Genomic DNA, 24,313 nt, shown 5'->3' with positions numbered 1-24,313 from the left:
CACCATTTAGGTGAGCGTGAATGCTTTTCAGGGCTCAGGCTTAGGTTTCGATTCTAACGTGGGCTAATCTCGTTAGACTTGGGTCCAGTATTCCGGATCTAAGGTTTGCCCCCAAAACTAAGGATGATATAAACTGATAAAAACATTAAATGATCCAGTAGACAGGCAAAGAATATACATAGAACATTCATAAAAAATACTATAACTACTAAATATGTGGGAAATTTTTAAAAATTCTTTACCAATAGGTTTAAATAACAATAATAACAACAATAGCAATAATAAAATACCTGTCCTAGGAAGGACAGGAAAGAAGAAACTAGAAACCTCATATATTGCTGCTGGCATGTAACCTGAACAAAAATCTACTTGGTCATAAAATGTTCTTATTCTACAATTCTACCTTAAGGAATTTATACTAAGAAAATTATTACAAAGAAGGAAAACCTCTTTCCAAGTTTACTGGCAGAAACCTCATAAAATAATCTCCCTGTTTCCATCCTTGTCCCATGGCTCCTCACTTTTTCAGAGCAGGGCTTGATATCATCTCCCTGCTACCTCTTGAACCTTATCTCCAACTACTCTTCCCTCATTCCTAACCCGCCTGAACAGCCTCCTTGGGGCCAGTCGAACAAGCAAGCCACACTGCTGTCTTGGGACTTTTGTTCTTGGTGTTTCCGCTGCCTCAATGCTCTTCTCAGAGACCCAGAAGCACTTGCTCCTGTTTGTCTGTAACGCTTTTTGTAATCTTCCCAATGAGGCCTATACTCTGACCTACTCAATTTAAAATTCCAACTCACTACTCCTATTCCTGAATCCAAGCTGGTTTCTGATCTCTCCTTACTCTCATCTTCTACATACTATATGGATTACTTGCTGTGTTTATAGACTGCCTTCCCCCCGACAAGTTTCACAAGGCCAGGGACTTTTGTCTGTTATGTACTGATGTATCCAAAAGACTTGGAATAGTACCTGGCTCCCACATAGAGCAGCCAATGAAATGCTGATTCAAAGGATTTAAAAATAACATAAATGAGGAAGCATGACTAAAAAGAGAAGGCTGGCTACGTAAAATCTTTCTGGACTATGTAATCAACTCCACCTACCCCACTTCCAGACTTTCTGCATGATTCACTTTGCAAGCAGGCACCTAAAAAGGGGGAAAGAATCCTATGTATTGGGAGTTTTGCATAGAGAAGAGGAGGCATTGCTACTTGTCATCTCAGGATGAACCAGAGATACTTTTGGAGTCTTGCATTCAGGATTTGACTGACAGATGCAGTGTTGAGGCTGGCATAGAGAACCTAATAACTATTGTCTGAAGAAAAGAATGGCTTATACCATTTTTATTTTGGGGAATCATCTGAGAAGTGGAGATAGGTCTCAACAGGTCACTTGAACAGGGTAGATGTCAGGTCAACCACAGAAACCCACATCTGTGACATGGGCTCAGACTTTCCATAAAATTCTTCCATCTTCTGCAACCACCATCATCCCTGCCAAGACACCTGTCTGTCAGAGCAGGGCCACCTCTTCACTGTTTCAACTCCCTCAAGGCTTTGACATTAGAAGCAGAGGCTTATCTCTCATCAGGTCTTAGGAGGACATAAAGCAGGTGTGGGAGTGGTGGAGTATCTAGTTTACATGGGCTCGACTACTTTATCTTAAAGAGTTTGACAACTTAGAAATCAAAAGTTATTCTCATCAGGCAGAGTATAAGTTTCACTGATTTACACTGATTTTAAACCGAAAACACATTGAATACAAAACTGAGCATGACTATTTTTCCCCCTAATATAAGGTAATGATAATATTCTATGAGTCCACTATAGAAGCTGACACCTGTTTTTTTTTTCTCATTTTCTTAGGGGGAGATCATAAACTGCTAAAAATGCTTGTAGTCATTATGAAATTTATGAAATCATTCTATAGAATAGTGGAGTAATACTAAATACATCATACATGAAATGATTCTGCTTGTGACAGATAAAGGCTCAAAACTAAATTTCAGATATTTATAATTACAGCAAGTTTGAAGAAAATGAATCTTGGAGAATCTACCCCTTTTTCACCTCCATAGGATCTGGCTGTGGATGCTACCTAAAAAATCCCATCCAAGAATCAATTTTGGTTACCTGGTTTATTTTAGGCAGTTTTAACACAGATCCACTCTATATTTTTCCCAGGAGTTATCCTTTATATTTAATATAAAGACTATTCAGGGAAGTGGCTGTGGCTCAACTGATAGAGCATCCACTTACCATATGGAGAATCCAGGGTTCAAACCCAGGGCCTCCTGACCCGTGTGATGAGCTGGCCCACATGCAGTGCTGCCTGCATGCAAGGAGTGCCATGCCATGCAGAGGTGTCCCCCACAAGCAAGGAGTGCACCCTGCAGGGAGAGCCACCCCTTGCGAAAAAAGTGCAGCCCACCCAGAAGTGGCACCGCACACATGGAGAGCTGACACAGCAAGATGATGTAAGAAAATAAAGTGGCACAGTTTCCCAGTGCCGCATGACAAGAATGCAAGCAGATACCAAAGAGCAGCGAGACCAGACAACAGGAGGGGAGAGAAATAAATAAATCTTAAAAAAAAAAAAAGATTATTCAATTACATTGTTCCATATGGATGGGCTGGTAGATTAGATTAGCTAGTGTGGAAGATGTGCTGAAATCATCATGAAATAACCATTCAATGGAATAGAATTTCAGCATAATACTAACGATGGTTATATGGCAATATGGAAAAATACCTATGATAAAAAGAAGAAAAAACTCAAAATTATATATTAAGTTATAGCTATGAAGAATCATATACTATGATGACAACTGTGATTAACTAGAGACAGTAGACAGCTAGGTTTACTTCTCCTGCGAGGCACACTAACTAGGTAGTATTTGTGTACTGACTGCTAGGAGGAGGGAGCCAAATTCTACAGGTGAAGATCTACCAGACAGGGCTCCTCTCCTCCAACTCCAAGGGGATTAATACACCATATGCCACAGACCTTTAATTGAGCCCTTGATAATTCAGATTACTGTTCACAATTATTGCAGTAGTAGTTCTCTATTTTTCTGTAAGCTATATTATTTTCACAATTAAAAACGTATCAATAAAGTTTAAGATTTTATATTTATTTCTCTCCCCTTCTCCCCACCTAGTTGTCTGCTCTCTGTGTCCATTTGCTTTGTGTTCTTCTGTGCCCACTTGTATTCTTGTCAGTGGCACCCGGAATCTGTCTCTTTTTGTTGTGTCATCTTGCTGCATCAGCTCTCCATGTGTGCAGTGCCATTCTCGGGCAGGTTGCACTTTTTTTGCACTGGGCGGCTCTACTTGAGAGGCGCACTCCTTGTGTGTGGGGCTCCCCTATGCAGGGGACACCCCTGCATGGCATGGCACTCCTTGCATGCATCAGCACTGTGCGTGGGCCAACTCATCACACAGGTCAGGAAGCCCTGGGTTTGAACCTTGGACTGCCCATGTGGTAGGCGGATGTCCTACCTATTGGGCAAAATCTGATTCCCTGTATCAATAAAGTTTAAAATAGTATAAACCCTCCTTCGTCCCTTTTAAATCTCTCAAAGAGGTTCACACATTCCCAAAGATGGCTCAAGTGAACACTGGTTTTTACCTGTGGGAAAATCACTTAAATTCTCCATGCTTGTTTCCTCATCTGTAAACTAGGGATGTTCTGAACTTTGTCTACATTACAAGGCAGCTGTATCCGAGCATACATGGGGTACAAAAACCATGGTCTTAGAAGCCAGATAGTCCTGAGTTCATATTCTGGCTCTGAAACTTACTAGTTGCTACAAAGGTAAGTTAGATAACTTCTCAGAGCCTCAAAGTGGACAATATCTACCTTAGAGGGTATATTTAGGTGGAACACCCCAAACAGGGTCTGCTCAATAAATATTACCATATTTGTAAACTACAAAACTTATTATGTAAATGCAGTATTGATGATACCAACAGAAAGAAAAGCAGGGGAAAAGACATGAACAGAGTTGACAAGAGAAACACAGTATTGGGAGTGTGAAAGTCCAAGGTGTGTTTGGAAGGAGAGTAATATGGCATGGTTAGAGGATGGGACTCCTGATGGAATCAGATTAGAAATGTAGACTGAAGTTGAGATTGATTTCTATTTATCAAGAATATGGGGGAAGTGGACTTGGCCCAATGGGTAGGGCATCCGCCTACCACATGGGAGGTCTGCAGTTCAAACCCCGGGCCTCCTTGACCTGTGTGGAGCTGGCCCATGTGCAGTGCTGACGTGCACAAGGAGTGCCGTGCCACACAGTGCGAGAGAATGTGCAGCCTGCCCAAGAATGGCGCCGCACACACGGAGAGCTGACACAACAAGATGACACAACAAAAAGAAACATAGATTCCTGGTGCTGCTGATAAGGACAGAAGCGGTCACAGAAGAAACACAGCAAAGGGACACAGAGAGCAGATAACGGGGAGGGGATGGGGAGGGGAGAGAATAAATAAAAAATAAATCTTAAAAAAAAAAAAAGAATATGGGAAGTCATTTTAGAAATTTTGAGAAAAAAGTATCACAAGACAAGACTTATACTTCAGGAAAATAACTGGAAATGCTGGGAATGGTATAGAGGTAGAAAAGCTGGAGGTGGGGACAACCACTTGGTGAGGAGTCAAGAGAGCTAAAACCATGGGCATGAAGTATAGGAGCAGATCTGAGAGGTTTGGAGAACAGAGAGGAGGAGGCGGTTAAGAGTTCGAATGAAATAAGGGAAGAAAACCAGCATAGAATGGGTGGTAATGGAATAGAGATGAGAAGTGAAAGAAATATTGAGATGATCTTCATGAGTAAAGACAGGAAAAGAGAGAAGTTCAATATGATTTCAAAGTTTCAAGCAGGGACTTAGAGAACATAAATTCAATACATAAAAAAGAAAGAGGAGAAGGTATGTAAGGGAAGAGGAGTTTAGTTTTGGACAAGGGACGTCAAAGACATTTAAAGAGATGTCCAATAGGCAGAGCCCAAGCGAGATACATGGGCTTATGTGGGTATGACAGTCATCACCGTAAAGATGAAACTTGAAAACTAAGGGGACTGATAAGAATCAAGGAGAGTTTGGGACCTCCCAAATCGTAAATTATGGGAAAAAGCTTTAATAACTGTAAACACTTCTATGTAGAAGGAGAACAGAAGTTGACTATATGAAGCCTCCACAAGCAGTGTACTTGAAAAGACTTAATATGGTATGAAATTGAGAACAATATTGAGAAAAACGTAATAATAAGTTATTAAAAAACTGATTTTATGTTATTCCATAGAAATAAAAGCTAATAAAACCATTGGGATTTTAGAGGTATAGAATTTAGTACTCGTCAAAACTCAATGCTTCTAAATTTCTTCAAAGAAATTTAAACCAAATCTTCTTTTCAGATTAATAAATATCCAAAGTGACTAATTCAAAAATTATGATGTTTATTTACATATTGCATATCTCAAAAAATTTAGAAAAAAAGTTTCAGCAGGAAGTCAGCAAATGCTCATGCATTTGTTTCTCTAGCACTTAGGGGAAAAGGATGCTTGGAGACTTGATGGCAAAATTTCAAATGTTCCAGTTACTTTCCAAGGAAGTGCCACATTTGTTCTGTGAAAACAGGGGAGGAATAGGGTTATGGAAGGGAGGAAGAGGGAGGGAGCAAAGGAGGGTAGACAAGTTTAATTTAGACCTTTAGGAAGTATTTAGGCAGATAATCATAACTTTAATACTTCACATTTTGCTAGATAAGGCTACTGCCCTTTAAATTCTTGCCCCCAATCCTATTTGGTTCAAGTCTTATATAAAACTATGTTAAAAACTCTAGAGTCTTCCCACTTTATTTTGTATATCTTTCCAGGTCATTTTAGATCCTGTTGGGAAATCCTGAAATTACTACTCTAGCTACAGCAAGAAGGGAACTTTGTACTGTAACATTTGACTGTCCATCAAATATCCAAAATGGGATAGTAATGCAGAGAAACAATCTGTTAGCATGCCATAAAAGGAATAGAGCTTGCTTTCCCATGAAATCATGTCTATGGATTTGCTTGTCTTTATACATATTAGAACATAACTCATAAGAAATAGTTGTCATTTTTCTCTCCAAATTTGCAAGATGAATATTTGACTAATATTTTATATTAAAACAAAAAGCCAAGTCTTGTAGTATTTTAAAAGACAAATGATTTTCATATATTTATATTTTGAAATTTCTTCTTGCTTCTCAAAACAGCTTCAAAAAATGGTAATAAAAATATGCTTAGCATTTTCAATCCTACTATAAATTTTGATTTTAACAATTTCAAAAAGTAATTAAAATGATGGGAGATAATAAAGAAAAACTCCTAGATTCAGATATTTGGAGTTTTTAAAAATTAATCAGAACAACCTGGAACCTTTTAGTACTTCACCAAAAAAAGTCACTGAATAATCAAACTATTTCCTAACCTAAAAGTAATAAATGCATCCCTCCTCATTTTCTGAAATTAAGAATTAAGATATTTATTCTGGAAATATGAATGACTATTTAAAAAATATTTTACTTAGTTCATCTATTTTATTTTTTTACTTTCTGTTACTGTAAGTAAATTAATTCATACATCTAGCCCCTTAATGAACAAAATATACTATACCTTCTTCATTACTTTCTTTACTCAGTGAAGATGATACCTGAAAGATAGAAACAGGAAAGACTTGATTATAATGAATATATATGTGAAAACTGCATCAGTTTTTTTTTTTTTTTTTGAGAAATTATAGAAAAAGTTTATACACAAATGTTCTTTAACCTGAAAAAAGTAAATATTCTTCTTTGCTTTCTGGTTATCATTCTTTTTTTTTTTTCCCCAGATAAACAAACCACAGATTTAGAATAATACAAAAAGCAGGTTTGGAAATAGGGAACTACTGAAGGCATTGTGGCTGAGAATATAAAGAAGAGAGAGAGATTTTCTTTCAATGGCTTTGTTGGCTGAGGTCTCTAACAACAAAAAAGCAAGTGTACACACACAATCATACATATGTGCACCTGCATATATATAATTTATTTAGCTGTCTTCTAGAACTTTTATTTATTCTCATGTCTAGGTCAATTTTCTTAAAAACAGATGTACACAACCTATGGTAGACAAGTTTAAAAGAGGATTTTGTGAGATATAAGAATTTTTTTTCCTAATCAGGAACAACAATACTTTTACGTTTTTTTGGTTTATTTTTGTTCTTAACATTTTATTGGGAGATCCATTATCCATAGAGAAGAGTGAATAAAGACTGTACCTGTAATTTAAAGAATAAATAGAGTGAACATCCATCCATGTAACCACTACCCAATTTGAGAAATGGAACATGCCAGGGCCTTCCCCAATCATAACCTCTTCTCCCCTAGGGACATTCACTATCCTAATTTTATAATAGACTTTTCAGATTTCAAATTTAAATTAAAAAAAATTTTTTTTTTAAAAAGAAGCTTTAGAGACATAAATGCTACTTAAAAAATATACGGGATTCCCATATTCCCTGCCCTCTTCCCTTCCTATACTTTCCCACATTAACATCTTTCATTAGTGTGGTACATTTGTTAAAATTGATGACACATATTGAAGCATGGCTACTAAGTGTGGACCATAGTTTACATTGTATTTTACACTCTGCCCTGCACAATTTTATAGGTTATGACAAAATGTATAATGGTCTGTATCCATCATCGCAATGTCATACAGGATAATCCCAATCTCCAGAAAATGACCCCATGTTACACCTATTCTTCCCTCTCCCTCCCCTCAGAACCTCTGGTGGTCTTAGTCTTTATATCAATGATAAAAGTTTTTCCATTACTAGAATAATAATAGTATTTCAAATTTAATAATCAACTTCTAATTTTCTGAATCTGCTCATCTTCCAGTATGAAATAACCACCTCTAACATATGTGAAATCTAGGGCAAAGGTACCAATGGAGGACTACATATCATACCCCCAAATACTTAAAAGTCAGACATCAAGCTAACAAAGTGATAAAGAGAATATAAAATGTTTCATCCTATTAGCTTGATAAATTACCTTTGTCATGACCTGGAAGTTCTTGGTTAGAACTCTGGATACCTTCACAGACATATGCCAGTACATGGCAGAGTAAGGAATAAAGGTGTGTGGCCCTCTTCTTGCTTTCCCCTTCTCTCCCTGCCCTAGGCTCCATTCTGCATTGTTGGGGTCCCACCCACACACGGAACAAAAATCCACACATCTGTATGCCTGCTACCTCTAAACAGCCACCCACTGGCCCATGCAGAAGTAATGGTGAGTGCACAGTGTGCACCTCAGGAGGCTGAACCTGGGGAGATGGCACGCAGGTCCCACAAAAAGGCTTGGAGCTATCTGGGTAAAGAATTCCAGGGTCTTGTAGTCAGAATGTGGTCAACCTGGTGAGCCCAAAACTTTGGCCTCTGTTCTTCTTGCCCAATGGGAGGGACATGACTAGATGAGGGCAAAGAAGGATGCTTTATACAAGCAGGACCCAAGTAACAGACCCTCCTTGTTGAAGTCCAAGGGCAGTACTGAATAGGAAGGAAAATTAAAATTTCAGCAATATTCTGCCAAATCACAAATATTTTAAAGTTATTTTCCCTTCTACTCCTTAAGAAAAAGGTTGATCAAATATTGTTTTATTTTCTTCATATCATAGAAAAAGATGATAAACCATATAAATAAAAAAGACCCCTATACAAATTTTATGTAAATCAATTTTGAGCTTTTCCAAGTATTTCAAAAGAGATGAAAAACTAATTGGTTTCTTCAGTCAGAGAAAAATATTTTACTATAGTTAGTTTTGAAGATGATAATAGTCTTAAAAATCTCGGTGGACAGTAGCACAAAAACCAAAATTATATTCACTAAGATTAGGCCTTTGGGATTGATGGCTCAATTTTTCTAAATAAACTATGAATAAAGTAACACTATGAATAAAGTAACAGTGCACAAAGAGTGAAACCTGCTTAAATTGTCCAGGACACGGACTATAAAATTTATTGGAAAGTTAGCTGTTAAGATTTCCTGTTTGGAAGCGGACTTGGCCCAGTGGTTAAGGCGTCCGTCTGCCACATGGGAGGTCCGCGGTTCAAACCCCAGGCCTCTTTGACCCGTGTGGAGCTGGCTCATGCGCAATACTGATGTGTGCAAGCACTGCCCTGCCATGCAGGGGTGTCCCCCACGTACGGGAGCTCCACGTGCAAGGAGTTCGTGCCCATAAGGAGAGCTGCCCAGCGCGAAACAAAGTGCAGCCTGCCCAGGAATGGTGCCGCACACACGGAAAACTGACACAACAAGATGACGCAACAAAAAGAAACACAGATTTCCCTGCCGCTGACAACAACAGAAGCGGACAAAAAAGAACACGCAGCAAATAGACACAGAGAGCAGACAACTGGAGTGGGGGGGGGAGAGAAATAAGTAAAAAAAAAAAAGATTTCCTGTTTAAAATTAGCAGCTGTTTCTTGCTGGAGCTGCCAAACATTTGAGAGGAAGAAAATGGACAGAGTATAAAATTAGAATAATTGAGCAGCTTCTCATTAACTGAAAAGCACTATAGAAAAGAAATGGGGGAAGCAGACTTGGCCTAATGGATAGGGCGTCCGTCTACCACATGGGAGGTCCGTGTTTCAAACCCCAGGCCTCTTTGACCTGTGTGGAGCTGACCCGTGCTGATGCACACAAGGAGTGTCCTGCCACGCAGGGATGTCCCCTGCGTAGGGGAGCCCCATGCACAAGGAGTGCACCCCGTAAGGAGAGCCGCCCAGCGCGAGAGAGAGTGCAGCCTGCCCTGGAATAGCGCTGCATACACTGAGAGCTGATACAACAAAATGACACAACAAAAAGAGACACAGATTCCTGTGCCACTGACAACAAAAAAAGCAGACAAAAGAAGAACATGCAGCAAATCGACAGAGAACAGACAACTGGGGCGGGGCGGGGAGAGGGGGGAAGGGGAGAGAAATTAAAAAAAAATGGGCAAGCCACTCTTTCTAACATTTTTTTAAAAACCATTTCCAGACATTTTTATTTCTTCATTCTTTTAAAACATATTTCTTGACTGGTAGAATATATTCAGAACATACAAAACCTTACGTAAGAGAAAACATAGCACAGGTAAGACCAACATGAAGAGATATGACTATTAAATTTTGGGGCAATATTTTGTACATTTTTTCCTATTAGGATATGCCGAAAGATAGACCAACATTTAAATGAGAAAACAATAGGAACAACAATGAATTCATGATACACACGTCAGCTATTATATTTAACTCTTTACCTACTGGCAATAATTTACTGATTCTTAAACATAATGACAAATATGACATTCACTTACAGAAATGGAAGTATAAAGAAATGCAAGGAGTAGCACCTAACAGTGAGCCAATCAAAACTCACTCACAGAGGTCATTATCATTACCATGTCAATGTGAAAGAAATCTTAATACTGGCATCTGCTCCTATTCTTATCTAAACTGTATTTCTTATTAATATTGAACTATTCATACAACTGTTTTGTACTTAAGTCTCTTCTTAAAACAACTCCAACAGGTCTCTATAAACATTTTCACCGGCATTTACATCTGTTTAAAATAATTAACCAATATAGCACTCTGAACCAATTTAAAGTATCCTGTTTTAATATGTGGCATGCAGATACATATTCTTTCATTTTACTCTAAGAGTTCAAAACTATAAGGAAAAAGTTCTCAAGTTTTCATTCAGGTCCAGAGAAGAGTTTTGACTAAATTAAATTACCTTGGGCAATCTCTTCTTACATTATGTTTCCATAGTTCATAAGGTAGTTAATCTGTATTCATTTTATTTTCACACTCCCTTTCTGATTTTCACTTTAGAAATCAATAAATATGACCAATTCTCAGTTATCCATAATTAAGACTAAATAGACTATAAAAGAGCAACACTAGAAGTATTTTAAGTATTTTAAATTTCAAAATTTAAACATATAGCAGCTAACAAAATAATTGATTTTACTTTCATTTCCTTTGTCTATCTTCCTGTGGGAAAAAAGAGGGAAGAGGAACGAAAAATGAGTTGTCTAGAATCAGAACCTGATTTATCAAGAAAAGACACTATGAAATCCCCCATAAAGATGTTCATTCTCAGACTCCTAAATAAAACATACCTGTATGATATAATTATCTTATTCTGACTACATTAGAAAATAGCATCCAAAGAATGGTTCTACTCTAAAGTGAAACACTGTCTTCCATGATAGAGGTATAGCTTTGGGTAGATACAGTGAGTGGCCACAGAGGAAATAGTCTCTTGCCTAGGCAGTCCAAAAGATCAAAGCAACACTGTAAGAACAAGGTATCCCAGCCAGAGAGATCTCAAAACTTAGTTCTAGTTAGCTTGGTGTCAATATCAGAAGCCACAGATTGCCATCTCCTGGGATGAGCAAGGTAAGGGTTATATTTTTTCCCTCTTTTAACTTTTAACCTATTGGTGTCTTTATATTTGAAGTGCATTTCTCGTAGGCAGCATATACTTCAGTCTTAATTTTTACACAACTAGAAATCTGTCTTTAATTGTGGGATTTAGGGCATTTACATTTAATGTAATTGTTGATATGGTTGGTTTTAAATCTATCATCTTGCTATTTGTTTTCTATTTGTCCCATATGTTCTTTGTTCTCCCTTCTTTTACTTTCCTTTAGGATAAATTGAATATTTGTGTGTGTGTGTGCGCGCGCTATTAAAGTTTGTCTCTTCTGTGGGTTTAATAGCTATAATTGTGTTGCTATTTTAGCAGTTACTTCAGGGTTTATACTGTCTTTTAACTTATCAGTCTATCTTCATGTGATATTATACCACTTCACATATGGCGTAAGAACCATTTCTCCATTCCTTACCTTTGTGCTATTGTTGCCATATATTTCACCCCTAAATATGTTATAAATCTCACTGGATTTTTTTTTTTTACTTCGGTAGTCAGTTATCTTTTTTATGAGATTTTGTTCTTTAATCCATAGGTCACTGTTTTACTCATGTAAACACACATGGCTCTGTTACCAGAAAGGTTGTAACTTTTAAAAATCTTTTTTTTTTCAGAAGGTACGGGAGGTTGAACCCAGAAACTCATATATGTGAAACAGATGTTCAACCACTGAGCTACATCTGCTCCACTTATTTTTTTTCTATAAGCAATTTTATTGGATATATTCATACTCCATATAATCCATTTAATGTAGAGATTTAAATACTTAGAAAACAATCTTAATACATTTACCCATATAGTTCTCTTTTCTGTTATTCCTTTGTGTAGATCCAAATTTCTTTCTGCTATCATTTTTATTTCCTGAAGGACTTCCTTTAATATTTTTAATAGTTTGAGGTGGTGAATTCTTTCAGTGTTTATATGTCTGAAATATATTTATTATGCTCTCATTTTGAACAATATTTATTCTAGGCATTGAATTTTAACAGGTTTTGTTTGTTTTTTTTCACCCCCTTCAAGACTTTAAAGTTATTGCTCCACTATTTGTTTACTTTGTTTCTAATGAGAAATTTGTTGTAATTCTTATCTTTGTTCACCTGTACTTAATGTGTCATGCCACTGCCCACTTCCAGCTTTTTTTTTTTTTTTTTTTTGAGGTACCAGGACCCAGGACCTCATATGTGAGCCATATCTGCTTCCCTGAGTTGGTTTTTGGCTTTTTCATTTGTTTGCTTTTTGTTGTTATTTTAGGAGGCACTAGGAATCAAACCTGGGACCTTCCATTTGGGAAGCAGGTGCTCAGCTGTTTGAGCGACATCCGCTATCCTGGCTTTTAAAATTTTCTCCTAATCACTGTTTTTAAGTAATTCAATTACAATATACCTTCGTATTGTTCTCTTCATGTGCTTGCAGTTCATTTGGAAATCTTGGATCTGTGGGTTTCTAGGTTTTTTTGCCTAGAAATTTGGCTATTACTTCCTTAAATATTTTCCTGACTCTTTCATCCTTAAATCTCTTCTCTGGGGACTCTAAATACACACACATATATATTAGGTTACAAGTTTTTCATAGCTTATTAATGATCTTTTCTTTTGTTTTCTCTGTATGCATAGCTTCAACTATTTTTGAGTTCACTAATTTTCACTTCTCCAATATCTCATCTGCTATTAATCCCATACAGTGAATTTTCCATCTAATACATAATTTCAATAAATAGTTCAGCTTGAGTCTTATGTCTTCCTTCCATATCTGTATTTAACTTCTGCATATATGGAATATAGTTATACTAATTGTTTTAATGTCATTTTCAGCTAATTCTAACATCTATGTCACTTCATGTTGATTTTGATTGATTTAGCTCCTCATTATGAGTCATGTTTTCCTGTTTCTTTGCATGTTTGGTAATTTTTTACTGGCTGCCTGGTATTGTGAATTTTACCATATTAGATGTTGGATATTTTTTGTATATCTGTATTCCTGAGCTTTGTTCTGAGACATAATTATGTTACTTGGGAAGTCTGATCATTTCAGTTTGTTTTTAAGATCTGAATGGCAGGACCAGAGCAGTATTCACACCAGAGCTCTGCAGAGCCAATTACTAAGGGAAGATCCTCTGTGTCCTCTACCCAATAATGTATGAATCTTTTCAGGTTGGCTGGTGGGAACAGGCCCTCTACGAGCATTAGGCACAATTACCTTTAGTTCTTTCCCAGGCATTGGATGGTTTTCTCATGCACCAAATAAACTAGAGTGCGACCTTCCACAGCTCTGGAGTTCTCTCCTTACAGCTCTCTCTTCTTAACTGCTCTAGCTGCTTTCGTGCCATTGGTCTCTCAGCTCTGTTTCCTCAATTCAAGGCTCTGCCTAGGTTTTCCATGACTATGCCATGGCCAGGAAACTCTCAAGGTACTAAACTGGAGCCATCATAGGGTTCACCTTATGTTTTACTCAACTCTCAGGTATCACTTTGCCTACTGTTCAGTGCCTTGAAAACTATTATTTATTTCCATTTTTCAGTTATTTCAGGTAAGAAAATAACTGAAAAATGATTCCTGTTACTCCATATTAGCCAGACGTCAGAACAAGCCCCTTTAATAACGAAACTATACTACCTCTCAGCACAATCAGTGTAATACTGCTTCTCTGCCCTGGATGTCTCCTTCCACCTTCAAATGAGATTTTTTTTTTTTTTTTAAGATTTATTTTTATTTAATTCCCCTCCCCTCCCCTGGTTGTCTGTTTTCTGTGTCTTTTTGCTGCGTCTTGTTTTCTTTTGTCTGCTTCTGTTGTCGTCAGCGGCACGTGAAGTGTGGGCGGTGCCATTCCTCGGCAGGCTGCTCCCTCCTTCGCGCTGGGCGCTCTCCTTTGGACGCACTCCTTGCGCGTGGGGCTCCCCTACGCGGGGGACACCCCCGTGTAGCACGGCACTCCTTGCGCGCATCAGCACTGCGCATGGGCCAGCTCCACATGGGTCAAGGAGGCCCGGGCTTGAACCGCAGACCTCCCATGTGGTAGACGGACGCCTTAACCACTGGGCCAAAGTCCGTTTCCCCAAATGAGATTCTAAATCCTTCTTAAAGGGGGTTTGTAAAATACACAGATCTCTAAATGACAAAGAACCGAGTCTTTTCCAGAAATGAGATTAAGGGAGCTATAAAATTCACTTTTTATATTTCAAGTAAATAAAGCACCAAGAGAAGGAAAAACACAGACTGTATTCTAGTACTACTAGTGTTGCTAATTTAGGTCAGATTTCTTCAACTACAAAGATACTTTTCAGTGATTCAAATTGGAATTTTTAAGAGATTGCAAATAAAAGGTGTAAATGTGGGAAAAATAGGAGAAAAACATTTGAATCATCATCTTTCTTACATATAGCAGAATTTTTAAAATGCTGTGGTACAATTTCTTCATAAAAGGTTAGGGGTTAGAAAATGATGCCATGCTTCCCATTTCAAAGAATTTTCAAACTAAAACATATAGCATCAAAAGTATCCCTTGGTTTCTTTTATATCCTGTCACACCTTATTTTCCTTTCTTTCAATTTTATCATGAAGGGAAGGGATCTAAGCTTTGTCCATGTTTTAGGCTTAAAGCTTTACCTGCCTTATCACAAAAATGTTTGAAGGAAAGAATGAAATTCTACTAATACTTGGTATGCATTTTCAAGTAAAAAGAAGGGAATGTCCAAACGGAGAAGTTAGTTTTTGGTTCCATTCCCAAATAAAGCCTGTATTATTCCATATGTTTTATTAATGACTACAATAGAACATGTTTTTCTAAAATTACTTAAGTGGTATTTTGGGGTTTAGTGAGCTTGTGAAATGATATTTAAGTTAAACCTAGCGGGTAAGAGTTTTCAACCAAGCAAACCTAAAGCATGTGCATTCTTCTTTGACATTTATTGGATATTTCTAACTTTACTGTTTCACTGTTAAAACTATCATGTCAGAAAGAACTGTTTATCAAAAACTCATTCACCATCACAATTTGAAAATTTTCAGATGTCATCGGGAATATTTAACAGTGTACAAAAAAACACAAATCAAGATGATGCAGGGAAGCAGACGTGGCTCAACTGACAGAGCATCCATCTACCATATGGAGGGTCCAGGGTTCAATCCCCAGGGCCTCCTGACCCATGTGGTAAGCTGGCCCAGGAGTGCCGTGCCATGCAGGGATGCCCCGCGTAGGGGGGCCCCATGTGCAAAGAGTGTGCCCCGCAAGGAGAGCTGCCCCACATGAAAAAAGCACAGCCTGCTCGAGAGTGGTGCCACACACACAGAGAGCTGATGCAGCAAGACGACACAACAAAAAACAGACTCAGTTTCCCAGTGCCGCCTGATAATGCAAGTGGATGCAGAAGAACACACAGCCAATGGACACAGAGAGCAGACAACTGGGGGGGGGGGGGGGGGGAATAAATAAAATGAAAAAACAAAAAGAAGAAACAAAGATGCTTATAAAAAAAAATGATGATGCACATAAACACCATAACAAAAAGAAAAGGATTTTACTAGATTGTTAAGTAGGAAATGGCTTATGTGTATCTGGTATTTCAAATATTTTGCTATATACAGTGTTTTCTACTCCAATCAGTAATGCATTATTATTTATATGAGCTGTCATCCAGGATATGAAAGTATCCTGGTTTTATAGACCTGGACATATATTTTTTAAGTTATTAATAAAAATGAAATCCTATTTCTAGCTGTAAATTGTTTCTACTACAATAAAGTACTTAAAGGGTGACAAATATTCTTAAGTAAATTAGTACCATCATTTAGCTTGAGATCGAGAAGTCAAACAACAAAGAATTATATTATAGAATATTTAGAATAGATCAAACACTTTTAAAGAAAACCCAAACAAAGTGAGTAAAATATATATTTTTGGATTAAGATGTAGTGAAAGAGATTCTTAAATTTATCCTTGGAGAAACAAATTCTTAAAATTATAAAATAGTTTAAAAATGCAGAAAATGCAGAACATACCGATACACCTAACCCTGTAGATCACATTCCACCTACTGAACAAAAATTTAAAATCTCATCTATTCCCTTTCCTTTTCATCGTAACCACCATGCTGAAAATGCTGTTTATCCTTCCCGTTTATGTTTCTAAAATTTGACTGCCACATCTGTTCATATTCATTAAAAATATACTAAAGTAGACCTGTTATTATTCCTACAGTGGAAGAACTTGTATCATTGACATAGACAGTGGCCACCAGAGGTTCTGAGGGGACGGAGAGGGAATATAGGTGTAACATGGGCATTTCTGGGACATTGGAATTGTTCTGCATGACATTGCAATGATGGGTATAGGCCATTATACATTTTGTCAAAACCTATAAAATTGTGTGATGCAAAGTGTAAACTATAATGTATACTACAGACCATGGTTAGTAGCAGTGCTTCAATGTGTTCATCAATTATAACAAATGTACCCCACTAACGAAAGATATTGTTACTGGGGAAAAGTTGGAGACGGGGAGGGGATGGGTATGTGGGACACCCCTATTATATTCCACTCCCCTCCAGATGGCTCCCTTGTCTATCTCATTGTTGTCTCTGCTCATCTTTTTTTTCTTTTTTAGGAAGCCTTCTGAGGACCTGGGACCTCCCATGTGGGAGGTGGGTGCCCAACTTCTTGAGCCACATCCTTGCCCTCCCCTATATTTTTGATATAACATTTATGTAATCTAAAGCGTCTTTAAAAATGAAAAAAAATATACATATATAGTATTTTTGGGTGTTTTAAAATTTACATAAATGGCATATCCTATATGCGTCCTGCTACAGACTGCTTCCTTCACCTAACACTGCTTTGAAGATTTTATCCATGCAGATTTATGCAGTTCTAATTCATATATTTTACCTGTGGCATGGCATTTCACTGCATAAATATACCACAATTTACTTATTCAGTATCATAGTAATAGCCATTTATTCAGTTTTCAAATTTTTCAAGTCTGGTTATATAAATTCATATTTTAGCGTTTCTCTCGAATTTGTACCTAGAAGGAAAATTTCTGAGTAGCTGGGTATGAGTCTTCAACTTTACTAGAAATTACTGAATTGCTCTTCAAAATGGTTGTACCAGTTAACACTCCCATCAAACATATAATTAAGTATAAGTTGAGAGGTCCCTAATCCCTACTTGCTTGAAAACACTTGGTATTATCAGATTTCTAAATTTTTGCCAATCTGATAACTATAAAACTATATTGTATCTTAATTTGATCTTTGTAATTACTAGTGTGCATACCTGGCACATCTTCTCCATACCCCCAGCCCCCACTATCAACACAACTTTGGCATTGATGCAAGAATATTACAGTATTGCTGTTAACCACAGTCCATAAGTCACACTAATTGTATTTTTCCCATGCATCTCCACATTCCCATCACCCTGCAATAATGACATACTCAATGGTTATCTTTATCTTACCTTATGGTATCACTAAATTGCTTACAGGTTTTTTTTGTTCTTTACTCAAATTTATTAATCTTTTCCAGGTTATTCCTGGCCCTTTACTATTCCATATAAATTACAGGATCAGCTTGTCAAGTTCAGCAAAAACTTCATTCCTTTTCACAGCTGAATGATATTCCATTGTATGTCCCACATTTTAGTTGTCCATTCATTGGTTGCTGGATACTTGGGTTGCTTCCATCTTTTGGCAATTGTCAATAATGCTGCTAGGAACATCAGGGTTCAAATACCTGTTCAAGTCCCTGTTTTCAATTCTTTTGAGTATATACCCAGTAGAGGGGACTGCCAGGTCATAAACAGTTCTATACTTAGCTTTCTGAGGAACCATCAAACTGTTTTCCACAGTGACTGCACCATTTTACATTGCTACCAGCAATGAATGAGTCTTCCTATTTCTCTGCATCCTCTCCAACACTTGCTCTTTTCTACTTTTTTTTTTTTTTTAAATAGAAGCCATTCTAATGGGTACAACATGGTATTTCATTGTGGTTTTGATTTGCATTTCACTGATGACTAATGATGTTGAACATCTTTTCACGTGCTTTCCGGCCATTTGTATGTCTTCTTTGGAGAGATGTCTATTCAAGTCTTTTGCCCATTTTTTTTTAGGAGGTACCAGGGAATGAACCCAGGAACTCATACATGGTTTGCCCATTTTTAAATTGGGTTGTTTGTCTTCTTATTATGTTGAAGGAGTTTTTTTATAGATTCTGGGTACTATCCTTTATTGGATATGTCATTTTCAAATATTTTCTCCTATTGTGTAGGCTGTTGTTTTGCTTTCATGGTAAAATCTTTTGAAGAACGAAACTTTTTAATTTTGATGAGGTCCCATTTATCTATTTTCCCTTTTGTTGCTTGTGCTTTGGGTATAAAATCCAAGAAACCACTGCCTAAAACAAGGTTCTGAAGATGCTTCCCTATGTTTTGATCTAGGAATTTAACAGTTCTGGCTCTTATATTTAGGTCTTTGATGTACTGTGAGCTGGTTTTTGTTTTAGGTGCAAGGTAGGATTCCTCCCTCTTTTTTTCCTTTTTTTTTTTTTTGCAAACTGAGATACAGTTTACCCAGTGCCATTTATTTGTTGATGAGACTATTCTTCCCAATTAATTAGCTTTTGCCCCATTGCCAAAGTTGGCCATAAATGTGAGAGTTGATTTCTGTCTATAAGTCTGTCCTTGTGCTAGTATCATGGGGTTTTGATTACTGTGGCTTTGTAGTAAGTTTTAAGATTGCAATGTATGTGTCCTCCAACTTCATTCTGTTTTTTTCCCTTGAATAATATTTATCAGTAGATGCTTCCTGCAACAACTCTATTAACTGTTCAAAAGGTTAGCCCTTTTCTTTTTGAGTATTTTAAACACTGCCCATTCACCAAACTGTAACCTTATCCTAAAATCTTACCTAATCAACTCATTCCTGAGTGTTCTGTCATATTCATGCAGATACTAAAAATTTCTCTTAGTATCTGTCCTTGTTTCGACTCATTTAACATCTACAGATAAGATTCAGGACAATAATACTTGGATACATGTCATATTTGTAAAGGAACAGGTTACTCATTGTAAACCTGCTAAACTATTTCCATACAAGCCCAGGACTGATATAGTCTGAATCTGACCCAGCTTGATGGAAAACTTTAACATCTTAAGTTACTCTGAACAACCAAAGAACAAAAACTGACAGTACTTTGAATACAGTGCAAAATAGAAAGACTTGGGGATATACACCTAAATAATTCTGATTCAAAAATTTCATTATGGTCCTGAAGAGATCAATTGTCATGGAGTTTGATGCTTTGACTAAAAAGAATTTTCTCATTACAAGTGGATAAACTCTCTATGAGAAAATATTACTTAATCTGGACTCTTAGTCAAAGGCTAATAGGGCATACTTTGCTTAACAAATTTTTAATGCTGAAATCCCATGCATGACAAATTCCTATAGACTGGATGAAGAAGAGACTAGTTTCTTTGCATTGTGATTTTCTACTACAGTATTTTTACTGAAAAATCAGTACAGCACTTTCCTCATTATCATGAATCTCAACAAAGTTATCAAGCTATTAAATAAAGATGGGCATTAATTTTTCTAAATTCTAATCTGATTCTCCTAATTTAACTATGTAGATGATAGCTATGTACTTCAATTATTATTACTTTTTTCTGAGAAGATAATTTTCCTACTAGTATGACAGAAAATAAAGGACAGGATGGAAGACAGAAAATAATCTTAAAGCTAATTTTGAGACAGTATCTATCATATCTATGTTATTTATAAATTCAAAATTAAAATAAATAGGATAGTCAGTATTAGTGAGAGACAGACTGGACAAAGAGGAAAAGTTTTTCCTTTGTTTTCTTAATATTTTTCTGAAGGAAATATTAATAAATATTGATGAAAACTAGGTTCAGAATATAATCTACATAGACACAAAACTGAAAACTGTGAGAAAACAAAACTATATTGTGGCCTGCATTATAATAATGATTTTCCCACATTTTCCCTGTCTCTCTATAGTCCATTCTTACCAATGCAGTCAGTGATCCTGTTAAAATCTAAATGAAATCCTATCATTCGTTTGTTCAAAACCCTCCAATAGTTCTGCACCTCATTCAGAATAAAAAACAAAATTCTGAGAGTGGATGCAGCTGAATGGCTGAGCACCTGTCTCCTACCTATGAAGTCCCAGGTTCAATCCCTGGCACCTCTTAAAAAAAAGAAAACAAAAGAGAAGAAAAAGTAAATAAATCCTTAGAATAGTTTTTCCAAGGGTTGGTTGGTTGGTTGTTTTTAAAAATAATTTGCTACATCTCCAACCTCAAATCCAAACATCTCCAATTTAATCTTCTCTTTTCCTCCCCACTCCACGACTAACTGCTGTCTCCCTGTATGTTTCTTGAACATGTCAGGCATCCTCTTGCCTTATGGATGGATGGTGGATAATTCATAGGAACAGGACAGACAGAGGAAAACAAATGCATATGAATAACAATAAATTAGCAATGTTAAAAAAGCTACATATGAAATTAGTTAAATGGTGAACATGATTTCAAAAATAAAAATAAAAGGTTTTAGGGTTTTGCCTTAAATCCCTTGGATTAAAAAAATAAATCTCACTGTTATTATTACTTTAACTTTATGCTTCCCAAAAGAACTTATACATTTTAATGCTAGATTTTTCAGAATTTCTGTTTGACTTATGCATGACATTTATAAGATTGAAGGATGTCTTAGACATCTACTCCTTACCGATTCAACTAATGATCTTGCTTCCTCTTCAGTGCAACAGAAAGGGCTATCACATACCTGCACGTTTGTACTGAAGAGGAAAAGAAAATGTTATTATTAAATAGGATAAAAAAGGATAGATTACTAAAAAGAAAACCAACTCTAAAAATTCCACATTGACTATATAATTCCAGTTAACCAGGAACTAAATAAATATATATTAGGACAACTAAAATTACTGTATATTCTTTCAGGCAAGTTTACAAATATAGAATGTTCCACAGCATAATGATCTTCAGAATTAAAAAAATACATATCATACGAATTCCAATAATTTCGAGGTATATATAAAAGGCTCCACCACAACTATGCTTCACCTTTATTAAAGAAGAAAAGAGGAACTACATTTGGCCCACTGAATAATGATTATAAGGAGGAATTTTCTGGCAAAATGAGGAGATTAACATTGTAATTGGCTGTGGAATCCCTTTCTTTAACAGGTATAGAAGATTTGAGCTAAGAGAGATGAGAGGAAATGATATGAAAATGAAAACTCTGTAATTTCTTATAAGCAGGGAAGTTCAACAAAGCAAAAGAACAGCAGTTTCTTCCCAGATTAAAAACTCTGTAAAGTCAAAATCTTTTCTGTATTTCCATAAGCATGCCAGTATGTATTTCCTACTTCCTAGAAAACAAAGCCATCATTCCTCTCAGCCATGTAATATTGATTTTTTTTTCATTTCATAAAAATGGAAATAGAGAGGTGGTGAATTAAAGCCTAATTAAAATTTTAAAACAAAAGATTAGATTCTCATAAATGAGAATAAGTGAAACATACACACAAACATATTTTGCTCCCAAGTAGATCTAAGGAATATATATTATCATAATAGCTTTGTGAAATATGACAGAATATCGATGATAAAAAGGTCTATGACTGTCTTTTAACTTATATCTGTCTTATTCTGACATTGGGTATAGAGTATACGTTGTCATTTTGGCTTCTGTCTAGACTCAAAATGTGGGACTTATTTTCATCCTGACATCAATAAAATGTGATGAAGGTTGGCATTATCACCTGTATGACTATAACATTTTTGTATTCTCTTCTCTACAGCCCACGTTTAAATAAGCTGGAACTTGAAAAGGTAGGGTCTTATAAATCAGATGTTTCCCTAATCGAAGTCAAAAGAAATTTTAAAAGAAATAGGCACGCAATTAGACAGACCTTGGAGTGTCTCAAATACTAGTCCTCTGAAAAGAGCATGGTATATACTAAATCTTCTATATACAATGACGTTAACATATAACTTGAAGCAAAGTAAAATATTTCCGGGAAATTGAGAAAATGATGGTCAAAGAGCAAAAAGTCTTCTCTAAATAGGGTTACCAGACAAAACACAGAAAACCCAATTAAATTTGAATCCCAGGTAACTAACAAGTTATTTTTTAGTATAAGTATATCCAAAATACTGCACAGAACATACTTACATATTTTTTAAAAATCATTCTGAAGTTTAAATTTAAATGAGTATCATTTTTATCTGCTAAATCTGTTAACCCTATTTATAAAGTAGTCCTCTACTTCCAAAATAAAACAGGGAAGTGGACGTGGCTCAACTGATAGAGCATCCGTCCACCCTACGGAGGGTCCAGGGTTCGATCCCCAAGGCTTCCTGACCTGTGCAGTAAGCTGGCCCATGCGCAGTGCTGTCATGTGCAAGGAGTGCTGTACTACGTAGGAGCGTCCCGGTGTAGGGGTGTCCCACACGTTAGGAATGCGCCCCGCAAAGAGAGCCGCCCAGTGTGAAAAAAAAGCGCAGCCCACCCAGGAGTGGCACCACACACACGGAGAGCTGATGCAGCAAGATGACACAAGAAAAAAGAGACACAGTTTCCCAGTACTGCCTGATAATCCAAGCGGGCACAGAGGAACACACAGCGAATGGACACAGAGAGCAGACAACAGGAGGAAGGGGAGAGAAATAAATAAATCTTAAAAAAATAAAATAAAATAAAACAAAGCTACCAAAAGGAATGTGAGAAAAGACAGACAATATTAAAACCAACACTGTATATTTTTAAAATAGTGAACTTTTTTTAACAACTCCAATAAAATATCTTGAAAAATAACTAGTAGAAAACTATAAAAACCACTGGCTCTGCTATTTTACATTGTGGTCAAATTATTAGTATAGCTGTTTCAAGAATGAAAGGGATAGATTGTACAAATGATTTAGGAGACTCTTGCATGATATAACTATACAAAACATGAAGGACTACAAAGCCTCTTGTTATTATTTCTCTAGTAAGCTCTTATCTAACATTTTCATGTCTAAAAACAGTGCCAACTTCTTCACTGACATCGTTTAGTCAATAAAGTATGTAATCTAGGTTAAAAGAACATATATATACATGTTCCCTGGTTATTTAAGTGATTTTTCACTTTCAGTGTTTGAATGTGCATTAAAAGGCATGTTATCAATAAATATTTTACTTTCTCTGAACTGGCCCTCATGTAGAATTGATTAACTCTCTTTCAGATTTATTTATTGATTCAAAAAATTATTTGTGTACTATGTGTCAGACATTTTTCTAGATGCTGGGAATACAATATTGAATCATGGAGCCCCCATGGAGCTTATGATCTCTAAGGTTCTTTTAGCTCTCAAATGCTGCCTAGGAGAAGCGAGACGATCATTTAAAGGAGGGATGACTTAGCTGAAGGCGCCTACTCTAAATGAGATTTAAAATAATAGTTAAAAAGAATGAATTATTTTCCTTTTTATAATAAGGTAATAAAATATTTTGTTCTAAATTTGTAAACAATACATATACACAACTATACACAACCTCGCTGGCCAAAACAACTATACACAACCTCGCTGGCCAAAACAAGCAGAGATGATAGGAGAGCAAAGGACCGGTAATACCCAAAATGCTTAAGCACCACAAACCCAAATTACATTTAAAAATAATGAAAAGATATATTACTGGATACATAATAGTGAAAAATAACTGATTAAATAAAAAATAGAAATGATGTGGAAATAATAAACAGATTTTAAAAAGATGA

At 36.4% G+C, this 24,313-nt stretch overlaps 1 protein-coding gene across 4 annotated transcripts in view; it reads right to left on the bottom strand.

The window, feature by feature from the left end:
- Positions 1–5,440: 5,440 nt before the first annotated feature.
- Positions 5,441–24,313, bottom strand: part of PPA2 (inorganic pyrophosphatase 2) — a 120,144-nt gene continuing 101,271 nt past the window's right edge. For all 4 annotated transcript variants that reach the window (XM_058294615.2, XM_012518669.4, XM_058294630.2 and 1 more), the window contains 3 exons: positions 21,259–21,328; positions 6,655–6,691; positions 5,441–5,629 (listed from right to left, as the gene is read on the bottom strand). In XM_058294615.2, coding sequence (XP_058150598.1) covers positions 5,601–5,629; positions 6,655–6,691; positions 21,259–21,328 — 136 coding nt within the window. In that variant the 3' untranslated portion in view covers positions 5,441–5,600. The remainder of the gene's footprint in view (positions 5,630–6,654; positions 6,692–21,258; positions 21,329–24,313) is intronic.

This window comes from Dasypus novemcinctus, chromosome 1 (assembly GCF_030445035.2).
Source record: "Dasypus novemcinctus isolate mDasNov1 chromosome 1, mDasNov1.1.hap2, whole genome shotgun sequence".
Classification (NCBI taxonomy): domain Eukaryota; kingdom Metazoa; phylum Chordata; class Mammalia; order Cingulata; family Dasypodidae; genus Dasypus; species Dasypus novemcinctus.
This window is presented reverse-complemented; position numbering and strand designations above follow the sequence as displayed.